The 19,183-nt window shown below is 40.7% G+C and overlaps 1 protein-coding gene across 1 annotated transcript in view; it reads left to right on the forward strand.

The window, feature by feature from the left end:
• Positions 1-19,183, forward strand: part of usp24 (ubiquitin specific peptidase 24) — a 138,688-nt gene that overhangs the window by 31,091 nt on the left and 88,414 nt on the right. Inside the window, exons 9-19 of the mRNA XM_033028759.1 lie at positions 325-390; positions 588-662; positions 1,726-1,884; positions 3,059-3,173; positions 5,296-5,399; positions 7,725-7,832; positions 11,658-11,753; positions 11,927-12,088; positions 12,455-12,562; positions 15,620-15,769; positions 17,860-17,991. Of these exons, the coding sequence (XP_032884650.1) occupies positions 325-390; positions 588-662; positions 1,726-1,884; positions 3,059-3,173; positions 5,296-5,399; positions 7,725-7,832; positions 11,658-11,753; positions 11,927-12,088; positions 12,455-12,562; positions 15,620-15,769; positions 17,860-17,991 (1,275 nt within the window). The remainder of the gene's footprint in view (positions 1-324; positions 391-587; positions 663-1,725; positions 1,885-3,058; positions 3,174-5,295; positions 5,400-7,724; positions 7,833-11,657; positions 11,754-11,926; positions 12,089-12,454; positions 12,563-15,619; positions 15,770-17,859; positions 17,992-19,183) is intronic.

Here is a 19,183-nt window from a genome sequence, read left to right on the forward strand (position 1 = left end):
GCGTTTATATTTGTCTGATTTAGTGCTAATCTTGAATAATTACCTCAAGTTTTGATTTATTATTTTAATTTTTTGCAGCACTTTCCATCACTGCTTTGTACCATTTTATAACAGAATATGGATATTCATGTTTCTGTAGATATGTGTGTTAAAGGCTTTATTTTGAAGTGTTATTTGAAGGGAAAAATATTGATTTTATTTTTATACTTACAATGACTCTAATGTTATAGCCCAGTGGGAAACTACAAGCTAGTTGCATTACTTAAATCTAATTGGTTGTTAAAAGACTTACTCTTTAAAGTAATTAATCTTCTTATGTTTTAGGCTGTATCTGCACTGGTGCAGCCATTGAGTGTCTGTGCTGAATATCTAAATCCCATGGTGGTGCAGGTGAGTACCATTATATACATCTTCAGCAGAATAGTTATATCTCAAAAGGAAATGACCCCACTGCAAGTGAACAAAATGGGAATCAAATCTAGCTTTTTATCAAGTTACATATGCAAGATTAAATTCTGAATATAATACTTGTGCAATTAGGCTGTGGATTTAACCTTTTTCATTCATTTTTTCATTTTTATTTGCAGCCCATGCTGGACCCTGTCATTGATAAAATGATTAGATACGTACAAAGTTTAGAAGAAAAAGATCTGAAAGACAAGGTATTTTCATTATATTTTTCTGAATTGCCTATATTTAAAATATTTTTTCTATTTTAGCCTTGTTGGAATCTCTCGATTAATGTGTAAACATATTTCAGATTTGCCTCTTTAACTTTAACGCATTTCCACATAAAATGAGACAATACGCAGACAACAGTACAGAGAATTATGAGCAGTTAATTATGTATGCTTTATTTGGCATTCGTCCGGTGTTTTTTTTTTCCCATTGATGCTTTGTGGGAAGTTCAGACATTCTTTTGCTGCTCATTAGAGCTGAACAAATGTTGGATCTCTTGTTAATCCAGTTGGATGCAATTCTCCTGACCCACATCTAACAGACATTTCCACAAGTACGATTAGTTTCCATATTTGATGGACTTTATCAAACGTGCTTTCATGTGCTGTTTCTATTGATTTTATCAGCAGTGTTTTTTGTTTTTTTAAAACAACCCTCTGTCAACTAAGTGAATGGCCTCTTCTAAGTGAAGTGAACCCCCCCCCCCCCCTCCAGTTTCCAGTTTAGTTTATTGTCACACGTAACGAAGTACAGTAAAAAGCTTTTGTTGTGCACTAACCAGTCCATGGATAGACAATACATGATTACAATCGAGCCATCCACAATATTCAGTTAAATGATAAAGGGTTCAGTTTGGTTTATTGTCACGTGTACCAAGGTACAGTGAAAAGCTTTTGTTGCTTGCTAACCAGTCAACGAAAGACAATACATGATTATAATTGATCCTTTTAGAGTGTATAGATGCCTGATAATTGAATAACGTTTCATGCAATTTAAAGCCAGCCAAGTCCGATCAAGGATAGTCCGAGGATCACCAAAGAGGTAGATACCCGACCACGTCCACTCAGTCGCACCAGGCTGGGACTAATATTAATGTTGCCATTCATGAAACTATATTAGCAAGAGTACGTATTGTGCTGAGATAGACAATAAGTAAAGAGAGAGAGGGCTTCTTATAGTTTTTGTCCAGATACTTTCAAATTGCTGCATTATCGTAACTTGTTTGTCTACTGCAAAAGTATTATTTCAAATTACTGTCCAACACAGAAATTGGTGACGATTCCAGAGCTTCTCTCTGCCATCAAACTGCTGTGCATGCGCTTTCAGCCTGCATTGGTGACTGTGGTAGATGACCTCCGACTAGATATCCTCCTACGTATGTTGAAAACTCCTCATTTTAGCGCAAAAATGAATTCGTTGAAGGAGGTAGGTTAATCTTGTGAAAATGTTTATATTTGAAGAATTTCGATTTTGTCTATTACTAAACCAGTTAGAATTACTTTAAATTTGAGCATCGGCCACAAGATAAATTGACAAATGATTGAACATTGATCTTTGAAAATGGCTTCATTTTGTTGCGTGCAAACCACAGGTACTGTATCTGCCGTTGAGGTTTCCGTTCGGAGATGATAGAATAAATATATTCTTGTAAATATAATGCACAGACTGCTAAATTGTGGGTCAAACACTGGAAGAAAATGAATGAGAATTGCCCATTTATGATGGCTTTTCAAAATTACCGTAAGATAGAATGGGTATAGTTTTTCTAGCTAGAAGGAGCACCTGAGCTTGTCAATTAAGAAATTGGCATTAGTTTACTTTTATCATGTGTTCCAAGATAGTGAGAAACTTTGTGTGCTACCCAGTCAAATCATACTATACTAGTTTGAGCAGGTTCTGAGGACACAGCCGTGGATTCTATCAGGCATAGAATGCATTGAGCTTGTTGGGGAGGGGCATGTTGTGGTCAGTAATACTGCCCGACTACATATTGTAGCCCGTTATAGCATGTAAACCTTGCCGCAATCGGCGGGTGTTCGGATGGTTTTCCAGGGACACGTGTTGCGAAATTCCCTATTAGCATCCTTGAGACTTTGCAAGTCGTTAATGGATTTCTTGAGATTGTTTGACTTGATCTGTGAAGACCATGAGATCCGTTCCAAGGACTTCACCTGGGAATGGATCTCGCGGTTCACCCATAGCTCCGATTTGGGAACAATCATATTGTCTTATTTGGCATGCATTCCACTGCATATTTATTGATGAAGGTATAAATCCAATGCTTTTGAAAAAGGATTTATAACAAGAAATGAGTTCAGTTAATTGATTTATCTTTTCGGTACTTTGTCTTCTGCATTCTGATTTCAGTTAACAGAAATGCTTTCAGAAAATTAATAATTGATACACCAGCACATTATGTATATTAATATGTACAAACCTGTGGTATAACCAGCATTAATAACAAATTTGTTTGTATTTTATCTGCCCTCTAAGTCAGTGATTAATTCTCCTTTTCCCCCATCTCCCAATAAACAGGAAAGGAAAAGTTATTTGGAGATAAATGTATTCAGAAATTAACTGTTTCTATTCTATTCTTCAGGTTACTAAATTGATTGAGGACAGTACTTTGTCAAAGTCTGTGAAGAATGCAATTGATACAGATCGATTATTAGACTGGCTAGTGGAAAATTCCGTACTGTCAATAGCACTTGAAGGTATAGTAGATTTGACAGTATGTTATACTGATCCAGTATAATTTAGGATTATTAACTTCCAGGCACTGCTCCAACTACTTACATCGGTTTTGAGACGATCATCAAGGTTAATTTAGCACACTGACTTTTTGAAAATGAAAAAATCTTCCCACACTAATAGCAAATATTTTCACAAATGCTGACTGATTCTTTAGCTAATTCCCATTAATTACGGCTTAGGTTTGTGATCAAAAATATAAATTTACTGCCTGCCTGACTTCTGCAGTGAGTGTTAATGTATGGAAATTTCTCGGAACAGAGTGTAACTGTTATCACTGAGATGGATATATGGGCCTGAATTATATGCAGAGTAGTGAACAAAAAGCTGCCTACAAAAATGTGGCAATTTTGAAGACTTGTTCAGTTCAGATGTAATTTGCTGTCTGGTGATCAGTTAAGAGATCTGTGGTATCTAACAGATTTGCATTGAAGAATTTTCACAAATTAATCAGGAACCATGAGGGTACATTTTTAAGTAAACAAGTAAGTTTACAGTGTGCAAAATGAATAGTTCAACTGAAGACTGAATTAGAAGGTCAAATATAAAACTTCAATTTGAAAAAAATTATTGTGCTTTGATACATTTTGAGGGGAGTTGCAGCCCAGAAAGATTTTTTTCACTAATGCATACTGGCGAGGTCGACCCCAGGCCTCAACTTGAACTTTTCCAAATATATTTATATGTATGTACACTTTGAGGAGCCAATCTTTGTCTATAGGCAATGGAGAATCTGTTTCCAACCCACTTATGTTAAGTGGCTCCCTACTGCATGCTGTTCATTAGAGAGCAGTCTTTGTTTACACAGTTCTACTTTGTGATTGATTTCAAAACAGATTTCTGTACATTTTAATACATTCAGAGAAAGTTTATGTTTATTTCCTTTAGGTACCAAAACATTTTAGTGTTTTTATTAATGTTGTTTTAGTGCATTGGGTACAAAGAGAGCCTGATTAATATATGGGTTTAAAAAAAATAATCCGTCCAAGCCCCCTAAGCCAGGGGTCGGCAACCGAGCCGTAACCCGAAATCATCCAGCCCGCAGACTTCTGTCATCTCCAGTACCTGGAATGTTTAAGAAAGAACTGCAGATGCTGGAAAAATCGAAGGTAGAAAAAATTGCTGGAGTGAGTTTCTCCAGCATTTTTTTCTACCCCCGGTACCTGGAAGATGATTTGGCTGTATTGCATCCTGCGCAAAGCCGCTGACATGGCCGCGCACCTTCTGTTTCTGGCTTTCACTGTCGGAATCGGGGTTGTCTGTAGGCCGGGGACGAGCGAGTATGATATTTGAGCTCAGTGCTGCAGGTGGCGTCCTCGAAGGGGCGGGATCTATGTGAACACGTAATTTGATGCCTGCCATCCGGGGTGGAATGGGGGCGGGATCCATGTGTACACGTGATGGATGTGGCCCGCCATCCGCTCACAGACGTATGTCCTGGCCCCTTGGCAGAAATGGTTGCCAACCCCTTCCCTAAGCCTTCCAATTAACAAATTTGGTGTAGTACACTAAAAACCATTAGCACTTGGAACACATCACAACATTTCAGTTGTAATAACTTATTTTTAAATACCTAAAATAAATTTGTTGATTTGTGATTTCATGAGATAATACTTTGTAAAATGAGGAGGAGGGTGGAATCATTGACAGATTTGTGATTTTACAATGCATGTGAACAAAATATCAAAATTAGTGTTAGGTAACTACGCTGTTTAACAGTATTCACATAATTATAACTGGATAAAAATGTTTTCCATCACAAAGGGAAGTGAAAATGTCAAATCTTTTTTTTTTTGTGCTTATTCATTGTCCCATAAGGAAAAAAAAGACACAAAATTATGTCTTCTAGCTCCCTTCAGTCATCACTGCATGAGGAATATCACAGTGGCGAATAAGTTCCATGATCTTCATAACTCTTGTGCTGTCGCCACAACAGTTAGCAGGGAACGTGCTCTACCTGCTCCGTTTAGGATTGACGATTAATGTTTGAAATACGATTTTGGTGAATGCAATGGTTTTTTAATGCATTTAAATTGTCTTTTTGTGCCTTTGTCAGCAAACTATACTTTTATTCAAATTTGGCAGGAAATATTGATCAAGCACAATACTGTGATAGAATAAAGGGAATAATTGAACTGCTGGGCAGTAAACTCTCTCTGGATGAACTTACCAAGATTTGGCGCATTCAGGTACAGTATGGTATTACAGCAACACAATTGTTAAAGGCAGCTAGTGTTCTTTAAGGCACAAGTTTATAGTCTGGAGAAGTGAGTTTGCCTCCCTGTGGCACCTGCAATGTTCATTGTTAATTATGGAATGGTTAGTTTGGTTTAGAGATACAGCGCAGAAACAGGCCATTTGGCCCACCGGGTCCACACCGACTAGTGATCCCTGCACATTAACACTATCCTACACACACTAGGGACAATTTACACATACACCAAGCCAATTAACATTCATACCTGTACGTCTTTGGAGTGTGGGAGGAATCCGAAGATCTTGGAGGAAACCCACGCTGTCACGGGGAGAACGTAAAACTCCGTACAGACAGCACCCGTAGTCGGGATCGAACCTGGGTCTCTGGCGCTGCAAGAGCTGTAAGGAAGCAACTCTACCGCTGTGCTACCGTGGTTTAGCCAGCTGAGTGTGCAATGGTGGGAGGACATTAAACTACAGTCTTTTACTTTGGCTGCACCAAGCATCAGTGCCTCTCTCAAAATGTGGTCCTGGATCTTAGAAAGTATCGGTCTGCAACATTGTCACCAGCTGCTCCTTAACATGGAAGTCTAGCATGTTTTAAACAGGATTTTTGTTATGGTTTAATAATTTCTAAAGGACGTTGATATTTGTCTGGATGTTCTTCCTTGGGAACATCCGATAAAGACCAGTCTTCTGCTGCACAACTGTTTGGAGTGAATCTCAACAAAAACAACTGCATTTCTGCCCATATCTTGTTGACAAACACATGTTCGGAAGGAAATAGCTCGCATCATTATAAGCAGGCTCCAGATTTTATTGTTTTTGTTTCAACGCCTATATCTTGTCAGTGAATTTAAAAGAGCTATTTATTATAATCATGTAAGTGAGGGAGAATTTTATTTTGGCCGTAAAAGTTACAAATGTAATTTAAACCTGCCATTCTCAGCCTGGCACATTTGAAGGGGGCCACAGGCTGAGAACTCTGAGAAGGGGAGCCCCAAGGGTTTATAGGGGGCCCTGATAACTGAAACTAATAATTACCAAGCAGCAACCTTAATTGGAGTCAATAGTTTCCTTTCTATTTATAATATCTTTCCAACACACCGTTTGAATTTTTTCCAGTATGTCGGATGTTCACGTTTTCTTGGTGTCTAATAATAAATGATTTTCGGTCTATCTGTGTTGTATCCTTGTTTGACAGGGGGAAACTGAGAAGAGCTCCTAAGGGGGCTGTGGCCCAAAAAACGGTTGAGAATGGCTGATTTAAACATTTTAGGAGCAATGTCTAATTGAACAAGTCGCGTTGCATCATTGTATTGAATGCATTGCTACAGTGGGGCAATGTGGTAAGGATCGTCGTAGGCCCCCCTCGGTTATGACTGACCATCCTAGTTGTTGGCTGCTTGCTCCAAACCTCGGCTAGAGCAGCGTCACTTGTGGCTGAAGAGACCAATGTGGGAATGACAGTCTCTGTGGCAAAGGTCATATTTTGTGTGTGGTCTCTGGTTTGTTGAAGTTGCTGCGCTCCTTTCTGCGTGCCCGCTTGTCTGCCGCTGCGTTCAACAGTTTCTCTTCCCCCCCATTTTGGGATGTTGGATCTGGGTACCTCTCCACTTCATGCGGTCAGTTGCAAGGCTCTCCCAGGACTCCACATCGATGTCGAGTGACTTCGTAACTCTCTTGCAGACATCCTTGTAACGTAGCTGGGAGCGGCCGATGGTTCTCCTCCCAGATGTCAGCTCTCCATCGAGGATGTCTTGTAGAATTCGGCCATCCACCATGCGGTGGACATGGCCCAGCCACCGCAGTCTGCGCTGCCTGAGTAAAGTGTACATACTGGGAAGGTCAGCGCGAGACAGGATCTCAGCGTTGGACACTGTCTTGCCAGGATATGCCCAGGATAAGGCGGTTACTTCTAAGGTGGAAGGTGTTGAGTCTTCTCTCCTTGCATATGTAGTCCATGTCCCACTGCTGTACAGCAGAGTGTTGTCACAGGCGTTGTAGACTGCCATCTTTGTCTTCGCTGTCAGCTTTGGGTTGGTCTGCACTCGACTGATGAAAACAATATTTTATTTAACTGCTTGCTGAATCCTATTAAAAATAACAAGACAGTTGGAGTTTCTAGAATTTACACTAACAATGAGGTAAAGCAAGATTAGTACGAAGGTGTTTAAAATAGCATTGTCCTTCTCATGAGATTGATTAACTTTGAGAGGGAGATATGTAATATTATGTAAAGGATAATTACTATGTTCAAGAAACATATAATATTATTTGCAAGTCAAGTATTTACAATTTACTGTGTTTATATTAAGTCAGGACAATCTTCAACTGTCATTGAAAATATCCATACCATTATTGCTGCTGCTGCTGCCAAGTTCAACTATGATCAACTGAACCATCTCTTCATCTTAATACAGAAGGCAAGTGACCACTAATATTTTAAACTTCTATTTATATTATAGATCGCATGGTTATGGTAGTAGATATTTTACATTCAACAATGATAAAATCAGTGAAATGCAAATGGTGTATACCTTTTTTCTTTTCTCTCTCAAATTCCCCACTTTTCCCTTGTCCTTACCAGCTCATCAAATACACCATAGTTTATTTTACTGAGTGGCCAAGATAATCATCTTGTTTCATGCTAGCCACATTGCACAGGGTTGGAGCCTCTTTCCATTATTTTTTAGTTAATAAGTTGTATTACATAGAAAATAGGTGCAGGGGTAGGCTATTTGACCCTTCAACCCAGCACCACCATTCAATCTGATCATCCAAAATGTGTACCCCGTTCTGGCTTTACCAAGTAGATTCAACAAATAGGTTTGATAATATAATGTGGATACCATATGCATATGATGCTTGCTGGTTTAGTTATAGCACTGGCTTCCATTTACATTCTCTAATTTTTTTTGGCTAAGTTTCAGAATCGAGGTAAAACACTAATGCTGCTATTGAATGAATGTTATATTCAGTCACATTATTATTTCTCCATAACAACGCTGCCACATTCCCCAATGAAAATACATTTTGTACTCTAAATCCATAACCGCATGCATGTTAGAAGCTGGGTATGCCGTCACAAGTGAGTTACCTGTTTCTACACAGCCTTTCTGGAATAACCTCTTCCTCATTTGGGTGTGTGAACTTATGTAATGCTCAACTTGTTGCTTCGATATCACTATGGGGTGGGGGGGGGGGGGTAACTTGCTTGATTGGAATCTTATCCATGATGTTAAGCATTTACTCTCTCACTGCTCAACTACTGGCTGGAGTATACCTTACATAAGATATCAAGTCGCTACAGTACAAGGCTTCTTCAACACCACCTTTCAAAACTGACCCCTAACCAGACAACAGAGTTCTCTCGCCTTCAAGGGCTACTGCATCATTAATTGGATATGTATTCACTTTTTTATGATGGCAGTTCAAAATCTTGGAACTCCCTGACTATAGGCCTATGTAGGCTTCTCTTGTCAGTATTAGATGTCAGAAGTTTGGGAATCGCTGTCCAAGCCGATATTGCACGTAACCAGTGCATTATGTATGCAGCACACCCAACCCACCGTGCACTTCTGAGGGAAGCGAATGCAGTGCTACTCAAGCACCGTAACCTCCAAAATCCCATCAATGTGCTTTTTGTTACTTAAATGGATGTTGTAAATCACTCCTAGAATAGGTTAGTTAGGAGAAAAATGAAAGTGTTTTAATGGACATGTATGAGAGAATAGTTTCCAGGTAAATAATTGGGGGGACGGTGTTGGCAACTCTGAGTTGGCATTGACTTGAGATGCTAAATGACCATCTCCAATATTGCGAAGACTTGCGCAAAAAAAAAGTGGTGCTTTAACCTGGATGGTGTTGAGCTTATTGACTACTGTTGGAGCTGGGATTTGTTCAAGCAAGTGAAGAGGGTTACATCACACCAGAGACGTGTACATTGCAGAGGATCAGTGGCTTTAAAGACTCAGGAGGTGACTCGTGACACAGGAGGCTCGACCTCTGACCATTTATTCCAGCTCCAGTATTTACGTGGATTTTCCAGTGATGTACTTGTGTTAAGGTGATAGATCTCCAACAATTACAACTATCTTGCGTTGTATGAATATGATTTGATCAGTGGTAAGTTTTTGAATTCTGCCATATGATTGAATGTTGACTGATGACAAGGCAGTTGCAATGTAGAAGTCTGAAGAAGGGTCTCTACCCGAAACATCGCCCATTCCTTCTCTCCAGAGATGCTGCCTCACCCGCTGAGTTACTCCAGCATTTTGTGTCTACCTTCGCTTATTTGAGGTTGTAGTGTTTAATAGCCTGATGGCAGTCGGGAAGAAGCTGTTCCTGAACCTGGACGTTACAGTTTTCAGGCTCCTGTACCTTCTTCCCGATGGTAGGGGTGAAATGAGTGTGTGGTCAGGCTCTGTTTTAGAGGCAGCGACTCCGATAAATCCCTTCGATGGTGGGGAGGTCAGAGCCGGTGATGGACTGGGCAGTGTTCACAACGCTTTGCAGTCTTATTGCCGAACCAGGCCATGATGCAACCAGTCAATATGCTCTCTACTGTACACCTGTCGAAGTTCAAGAGATTCCTCTCTGACATACAGAATCTCAACCCGAAATGTCACCCATTCCTTCTCTCCAGAGATGCTCCCTGTCCTACTGAGTTACTCCAGCATTTAGTGTCTCCTTGATAATCATAATCATAATAGTACTTTATTAGCCAAGTATGTTTTGCAACAAACGAAGAATTTGATTTGCCATACATTCATACTAATCTTCTTCTTCTTCGAGTCCGTTGCAATCTCATGATGTCGTTCTGCCAGTATCTGGCGCAGGTCACAGCTGGTCGGGTCGGTTCAGCCAGGTCCTGGGGGCTGCACTGGGGGGCGTCGTCACACTCCAGTAGGTGGGACATTGTCTGTACTGCTCCACAGCTGCATGTGTCTTCTGCCTGGTAGTTCCATGCTTTCATAAGTGCTTTGCACCTCCCCTGCTCCACTCGTAATCTGTTGAGGGTCTTCCAGGTTGGCCATGGGAGGTCGTGCCCGCTGGCGAGGCATTCAGTTGGAGTGATTCCTCTCTCCATCCAGTCGTGGGTTCGTGTGTTGAGCTGGTTCCATTCATCTTTCCAGATGTTGGTCCTTGCTGTTTCTTTGGTTGTCTGGAGAGGCGGGACTGTGCAAGAAACTGGCTCTGGATTTCAGTCGGGGTGGAGGTGCTGTGTGTCCGTGCAGGGGGTGCCTGGTATCGAACTCCTGTGCTCTCCGCTCGTCTTGGGCGACGATGGATCGTCTGATATGGGGGGGGGGCAATACCAGCTAGGGCGTAGAGGCACGGGACTGACGTTGTCTTTATGCATCCCGTGATAACGCGGCAGGTGTCGTTGAGGGCTGTGTCAACCAGTTTGGTGTGGTGGGAGCGGCTCCAGCTTGAGCACGCGTATTCAGCTGTGGAGAAGCACAGGGCTAGGGCTTATTCATACTAATAAAGAGCAACAAGACACCCAAATACATTTTTAACATGAACATCCACCACAGCGACTTCCCACATTCCTCACTGTGATGGGAGGCAAAGAAAGTTAAATCTTCTTCCCTTCTTTGTTCTCCCACGGTCGTGGCACTCGAGCCATCCGTTGTTGGGGCGATCTTGGCTCCCGCAGCCAGCGGTCGAGCCCTCTGCCTCGGGGCGATCAAGCTCCCGCATCGGGGCGAGGGGGGGAAATCTCAGCTTCCCTTGCGCCGGGTGATCTGACCCCGGGTCGGAACAAGTCGAACCTTCTGCGGCTTTGGAGCTTCCCGACATCAGCCTCTACCCGAGATTGCGAGCTCCTCAATGTTGAAATCCGCAGGCCGTAGTTGGAGCGTCGATCCCAGGCAAGGGATCGCAGGCTCTGATGGTAAGCCGTGGGGCTCAAAGTCCGTCTTGAGCAAGGCCGCCAGCTCCATGAGGTTGGGCCACCGGAGATACGATCTGGAAAACACTCGCATCTCCGGCAAGGAAAGAGATTGAAAAATGTTTCCCCCAACCCCTCCTACACCCCACATAAAACAAACCAGAGAACATTAACACAAACTTTTAAAACACACTAAAAATAACAAAAAAGGCGAAAAGCCAGGCAGTTGGCGAGGTGGCCATCGCTGACAGCGCCACCCGGTGGTGATTGCGATGTCATTGACACTTGTCATTGCTTTTATTGCAAACCTTTTTAGATCTCGATGTAAACATTTCTCTCTATTTCTGTTTAGAGTTGGGAAATTGAAAGTGACCGTATTCGACAAAAACTTCTCAGCCTTATCGGAAAAATTGGTCGTGAAGCACGTTCTGAGAATACCACGGGGAAGGTAAGAATTTGTTCTGAAGAACATGTTGTGACTTTGCATCCTTACCTCAGTGTTCCTTGAGTTTAAATTTGTATTTCGTGTGAACTGCAGCAAACCAATTTTAAAAAATGTTATCACTTTTTCTTCTATAATCCAATTACTTCTACCCCTACCCCCATCCCCACCTTCCCAAGGTGCTGGAAGTGTTATGGGATCTAGCTCATTTACCAGCGCTCCCCACTAACTTGGTCCAGCCGGCTTTGGAAGAACACCTGACTATACTCAGTGAAGCTTATGCAGTAAAGGAGCAGATTAAGCGAAGCTACATTATTAAATGTATAGAAGACATTAAAAAGGTAAAATATTATTTTGCCAAAATTAACTTGTGTATGTTCATTTAAACACTATTTAAGGAAACAAGTGAAAAATTATGTAAAAGTAAATAGAAATTACATCACAGTAATGGGTTATTTTGCTTGGCTGCTCTGCATAGGTATCTGTGCTCCACACACACAAAACTTTAACCCATGTGCTGTTCTGTTCTTTCATTCATTTACCTTTTGTAGCTGTAAACCAATTCCAATATTTAAACTGGGGAATCGGTAACCAAACTCCAAGCAGCTCTGTATTACTTCAACCTAATCTCTATTTACTATCATATCCCCAACTGAATGAAACTGCTTTAAAAGTTTGTCTATTTCACATTGTGATTATTTCCTTAGTCCTCCCAGCAGAACAACCAGCAACCAGTATGGGTGGTTCCAGCATTGCGTCAACTTCACGAGATTACCAGGTCTTTCATCAAACAGAGCTGTCAGAAACAAGATAAGGTAAAACAAAAGTGGATTTGGGTCAATAAATCTGTACAGGTTGAAAGAACCAAAGGTGGAAGAACCAAAAACATATAAGTTATTATTCCTCTATAGGATAAACAATAATGCACCCTCAACTAGGTGTAGCGGCAGATTTTTATATCGTTCAAGAGATTACTCCCTCTAGCCACTAAAGAGACTACATGGTTTAAGGAGAACGTCGTAATACGCATGTGAGCTCTCCGTGTGACCTTCAGAGCTTTTTCACAGATAAATCTTCATAACAGTCTTTTGATTAATAGTTTCTTTATTGTTGAAGAAAAAATAAGATATACATCCGACCTTCATCTCCGACTCGTACGCTTTAATCTTCGTCAAACTCCAGCATATCATTTTTAAACGTTACAAAACTCCTCGTGTATTGGTTAAACATCACATGGTCGAAGGGTATACATTCCCCATGTAACTCTGAGCTAAACTAAAAACTAAGCTTCTGCGTAAGAAATCCAGCACCAAACACGCCCTTGACTACATTAATAAATCCCACCCACATAATAACGGGCTGTCTAAAATTTTTTAAAAAATGCCATAATTAATGACACACAAAGGAAGCCAAATGGCCACTACACTAGGTAATAACAAAACCTCTAACTTGGTGACATTCAACTCGGTGATTAATTTGTTTGAAGTGATGTAATAGAGTGGAAGTCAGTTGCTTTACTTTAAAACTGCTCTGTTGCTTGAAGATTGTATTATCAGCTGAAGGAACAGCCACCTATTTTGTAGTTATGTAGGCACTTGGTATCCTGAATGTCTTGGTACATTTCTGGGCAACTGGAGGAAAGAATGAGGGATGTTTATTGTTTTTCTTGTTGTGACTTGAATTTTTTAAACACTTTTTATGAATAGAGTCATAGTCATTCAGCATGGAAACAGGCCCTTCGTCCCAACTTGCTCACACCGACCAACATGTCCTATCTACACTAGTCCCACCTTCCTGCGTTTGGCCCATATCCCGCCAAACCTGTCCTATCCATTTACCTGTCTAATTATTTCTCAAATGTTGCAATACCCAGCTTGTTCCATGCAATCACCATTTATTTTGTAAATCTTTTTTAAAATCTCAGATTTCTTTAAAAAAAATTCCCCTTCACCTTAAACCTATGTATGTCCTCTGGTTCCCGATTCCCCTAATCTGGGCAAGAGACTCTGTGCGTCTACCCGATCTATTCCTCCCATGATTTTAAACACCTCTATAAAATCACCCATCTGACTAATGAAGGCCAATGTGCTACCACCCTATCTACCTGCACTCCTCGATCCCTTTGCTCTACAACACTCCCCCACCATTCACTGTGTAGCTTCTGCCCATACTGAACTTTCCAAAATCAAAATTCCCTGTATTCAATTCAGAATAGAAACCCTGAATGGGTTGAGGGAACTGAATGATGTAATTTAAAAAGAATTGATGCATTGGAATGTCAGCCTTTTGTGGTAGACGGAAAACAGATCAACACAGGAGCTGGCCCTTTGGCCGACAATGCCTGTGTCGAGTTAATCTCCTCTGCCTGCACGTTATCCATATCCGTCAATTTCCTGCATTTTCATGGGCCTATCTAACACCTTTTAAACGCCACTATTGTATCTGCTTCCACCAGCACCCCTGAGCATTGTCCACTGTACTGCACAGGTTAAGACTAATCATGTTTTCCAAGATCGTGAAGACAGCAAAAATAGACATTAGTGCAAAAACACAATTGGAAAACAAGTCAATGGTAGTGCAAGAGATGGTTTGTAGCAATCCATTGCTATGGTAGGTTCGAGTTGTGTAGTTTTTAGTTTTGGAGATACAGCGCAGAAACAGGCCCTTTGGCCCACTGTGTCCGCACCGACTTGCGATCCCCGCACATTAACACTACACCACACTCTCACACTCACTCTCTCGCTTGCTCTCGCTCCGCCACTGCCGCACTTCAAGAACCTGATGGTTGTTGGAAAGTAACTGTTCCTGACCTTGTTGGTGTGGATTTTAAGGATTCTGTGCTTGTTGCCTGATGGTAACAGTGAGAAGAAGGCATGGCTTCCTCTCACTGCACCCTCTTGCGTTTCTGTATTGGAATTGCTATATCGGGTCATCATTCAACCACAAGATACTTTCAATAGGGCATCTGCGGAAGTTTATTAGAGTATTCAGTAAATGCCAAATCTCTAAACTTCTTAGAAAGATTTGTTGATGTTGAACAAGAGGCTGTTGTTATGGTACCACTTAACTAGGTGTTCTGTCCGTTTCCTTCACGCTGACTCATTACCATCTGTGATTCGGCAAACAATAGAAGTGTTGTTGGCTTAATTCCAATTGATGTTAGAACTGTGCTTGGCATCGGTGAGTGGAGCATGGAGTTAAGCACACAGCCTCTGTGTTGGTGATCAGTGAGGTGATGTTACCGATCAGCACTGATCAAGGTCTGGTAAAAATAAGGTTAACAATCCAATTGAACAGGGAGGTCCAGTGGCACAGGTCTTGGCGTTTAGTGGCGTGTTTAGAGGGGATGATAGTGCTGAATACTGAGCTGCTGCCAATAAACAGTCGCATGACTAATCCTTACCCATGGCAACTATCATATTGCATAAACAAGATTTTAAACTTTGTGCTTAAGGCATTTTAATACATTTAAGCACTTTACATCAAGTATCAATTAACTTGAATAAACAAATTGTGCAGATTTGTTTTTAAGGAAGACATTTGGATTTTGGATCTCTTAACAGATGTGTGGCATTGATTTGGAGAAGCTTAGATTTTCTTTGATCATTTTAGAGCCATTATAAATTTTCACATTTTAAATTCTTGATTCCATTTTTTCCCTCAGCTTTTTCCAACATTTGTAGTTTTTTTTCATTTGACGATTTTACCTAATAGGGTCAGTTTGGTTGGATTGGATTTCATTTCAAGCTGTCAAAATGAAAGGATGGCATTCAGGCCTTTAGCATTTAAAATTCATCAAATAGCATTTGATAAAACGGTCCTTAATTTTTAACTGAAATTGAAAGTTAAATACTCCGATTCTCTTCTTCCAGAGTATTGTGCAGGATTTGAAGAAGAACTTTGAAATAGTGAAACTGGTTACAGGGAGCCTCGTGGCTTGTCATCGAATGGCACTTGCTGTAGCAGGTCCAGGAGGGCTGGCAGGATCAACGATTGTAGATGGTAGATACACCCATCAAGATGTAAGTGTTTCCGTCTTAATTTACATAATTTATATTCCATTTGTGGTATAGCCATTGAGATGTCTTGACATTTTTTTGCAGTTTTGTGCTAAATGAATGACCACGACTTTTGTCATTTTTCGCATCTCAACTCTATAACTATTAGACTTTAGAGATACAGTGCGTAAAAGGGGCCTTCGCCCCACCAAGTCTGTGCCGAGCAGAGATCACTCCATACTGCCCTACACACGAGGGACAATTTTACCAAAGCTAATATGCGTACAAACCAGTATGTCTTTGGCGAGTGGGAGGAAACCGGAGCACCCAGAGAACACTCGCATGGTCACAGAGAGAATGTACAAACTACATACAGACAGGTCCTATGGTCTTGTTCGAACCCAGGTCTCTATAATGCTCTAAGGCAGCAACTCTACCAAAACGCCACTAAGCCACCCAATTCTGTACAAAGATATAGATGCCTGGATCTCACCCACTGGTCTACATCAGTTTTTTATTGTATTTTGATATCTTTTATTGGACCTGAAGCTGTTTAGGCTATGCCTTTGGTCACATCTGGAATAGATCAAAAAGCATGCATTTTAAACAAAAATTCCAATTAATTTATTAGAAATGGAAGTCTATTATTTGTTTATTGGAATAAATACTACGGAATACATGTGCAGTGCCCAAATATAAATTGTTGCCATGATTTTGGCTGCAGAAGAGTTGATCCTATCTTTTCGAATCCGAGTTTTCATTTTTAGTTCTCATTGTACAAAAATTGAAACATCTGTTTGAATTGAAACTCTGACCATGGAGATCTAAATGCTGTTATTAGTCTCTGTTGAAGACTTGTCTCGGCTCACACCAACATTAATCTGAAAGTTGTGTACTGAAATAATCATGCTTTTTGTTAGTCATGGTTTGTTGTTTAAACCCACTTAAACAAAAACACCAGAAGTCAGATACAAAAGGCTGGAGTAACTCAGCAGATCAGGCAGCATCTCTGGAGAAAAGGAGCGATCTGAAATAGGGTCTCAACCCAAAAATTCACCTATTCCTTTTCTCCAGAGATGCTGCCTGACCTGCTGAGTTACTCCAGCTTTTTGTGTCTGTCTTTGGTTTTAACCAGCATCTGCAGTTCCTCCCTAAACATAATCAAAAACGTGTATATTTTATGTGAACATATCCAGAGGAGGATATGAGTGTTTTGTTTGGTATTCAATTTAAAATACCTATACCTGTTTGATTATTTTAATATTCAAGCAATCAGGTTTTTCCAGTACATTAGATTTATCAGTTTTCTCACTTTTATCAATCGATGACTATTGATTGAGTTTTAATTGCAAAATTGAAAATTGTGGATATCTATAGATCAGTCAATTTGGGGTGAAGAGAAAGGATAAGTTAACATTAATGATGTGATCAGACCTTATTTAATCAAATACTTTTTATTGGCCGAGGCTCATTTAGAAAAAGTCAGTACGAATGTGTAGAAAGAAATCCCAATTTTATGGGTTTTGGGTATGAAGTAAAGTTTAAATATCAAAGTGTATGTATAAATATATATTTATTTTTCTTTAAATTCTTTAAATATATATTTGAGCTGATATGAAACAAATTGGACAAATTGAAAGGTTGTGAATCAGAAAATCTATATGTTAGCAGCATTTGGGGTAGATTCAATTCTAAGAATTCACCACTGGCAACTATAAACAAAAACTTTATTATTGAAAACTGGCAGAGTTTTGGTGCTGCTTAAGGTCAATGGATGATGTAGGAGAGAAATGTTTGTATTATCGTTCATGTACCTCTGAACTGGGTGAATGTTCTCAAGTTCATAAAATCCTGATGTAGATTCTCAATTTGCTTCACAATTTGTTAACTTATTGCCTCCATTTTAGTTCTATCTAAGCATAGTCTACTATAGCCTTTTTTGTAACCTTCAGCAAATACTACTCCCTTTTATCATGCCAATTTTCCAGAAGTGGACAGTGTTGAAATGGTTTATTTCCATAGCACGCAGACATTTATTGTAGAAAAAATTGGATGCCAGATCTTCTGCAGTTTCAGGTCCAAAACCATCTCATATCTGTTTTTTCCCCCCACAGTACCTGGAAGCACACCTGAGGTTCCTTGCATTTTTTCTTCAAGAAGCCAGCCTCTATATTGGCTGGAATCGTGCCAAGGAGATTTGGGAGTGCCTGGTTTCTGGAGCAGATATTTGTGAACTTGATCGAGAGGTATATGGTTCTGACTTTGTCATATTTATTGATTGTACGATTTGAAGTATCTCTCATGTAACATATCTGGTTGATAGTTACTGATAATAACAGTATTGGCAGTCACCTTACATGTGTAAAGTAGCCTGGAAAAAGGAGGAAATATCCAGTCAGGCCAATGACAATCCAATCTACATTCATTCACTGAAAGGTTGACAGTGCCATTTTGCACTTGGTCTCCAAGAACCTCACCTTTATCAAGTTTAAATATCACTTAGGTCACTAAGTTTCACACAGTATCAGTTTTGATCAAAACATGGACCAAATAGCAGGAACACAGAACTGCCGTGAGAATAACAGCCCCTAACATGTCAGTGTGGTATCAGGAGCCCTGGTAAAACCGAAGTCAGTGGGGTTTGTGCACAGGATTGGGTTTTTTTTTTTGGAAGAGGTGACCAAGAGGATTGATCATGCAGGGCAGTTGAGAATGGTAGGCCTGTCTGGAAGGTTGGATCTCTGGGTAAGCTAACCAATTGAATACAAAATTGGTTTGGGTCATCCAATCCCTTTGCATCGCCGTTCCCCATCAGGAAGGCCTCTGGGTCGTCAGTTTCTTCCTAGAACGGAGACTTGACCAGTTCCCCTCAACTAACACTCCTCCGTGAGACAGAACTTGTCCTCGTCCACAATAGCTTTTCTTTCTTCAAGTCAAAGATGTAGCCATGGACTCTCGCGTGACCCGTAGCTATGCTTGTTTTTCCTTTGGTTATGTTAAACGCTCTGTTCCAAATGTACCCTGGCAGCAATCCCCAATTCTTTTTACGTGACATTGACTGCATTGGAAATGCCTCCTGCCTCCTGCATCTGTGACACACTGACTCTTACAGCTACCTTGACTACACCTCCAGCTGCCATATGTCTTGCAAGGTCTCCATCCCTTTCTAGCAGCTTCTTTGTCTCTGCCGCATTTGCTCGCAAGATGAGGCTTTCCATCCTAGGACGTCAGAATGTCATCTTTCTTCCCTAAATATGGTTTCACCCACTCCACGGTTGTGGATGAAGCCCACACCCATGTGTCCTCTGATTCCATCATTAATCACATCTTGTCCCCACCACTTAATGATTTCTGAAAACCTATCTCTCCACGATTCCTTGGTTCGCTCACCCTTCCCTGCTCACTCCTCCCCCTTCCCAGGCACCTTCCATTGTGACT

Source organism: Amblyraja radiata, chromosome 10 (genome assembly GCF_010909765.2).
Source record: "Amblyraja radiata isolate CabotCenter1 chromosome 10, sAmbRad1.1.pri, whole genome shotgun sequence".
Taxonomy (NCBI): domain Eukaryota; kingdom Metazoa; phylum Chordata; class Chondrichthyes; order Rajiformes; family Rajidae; genus Amblyraja; species Amblyraja radiata.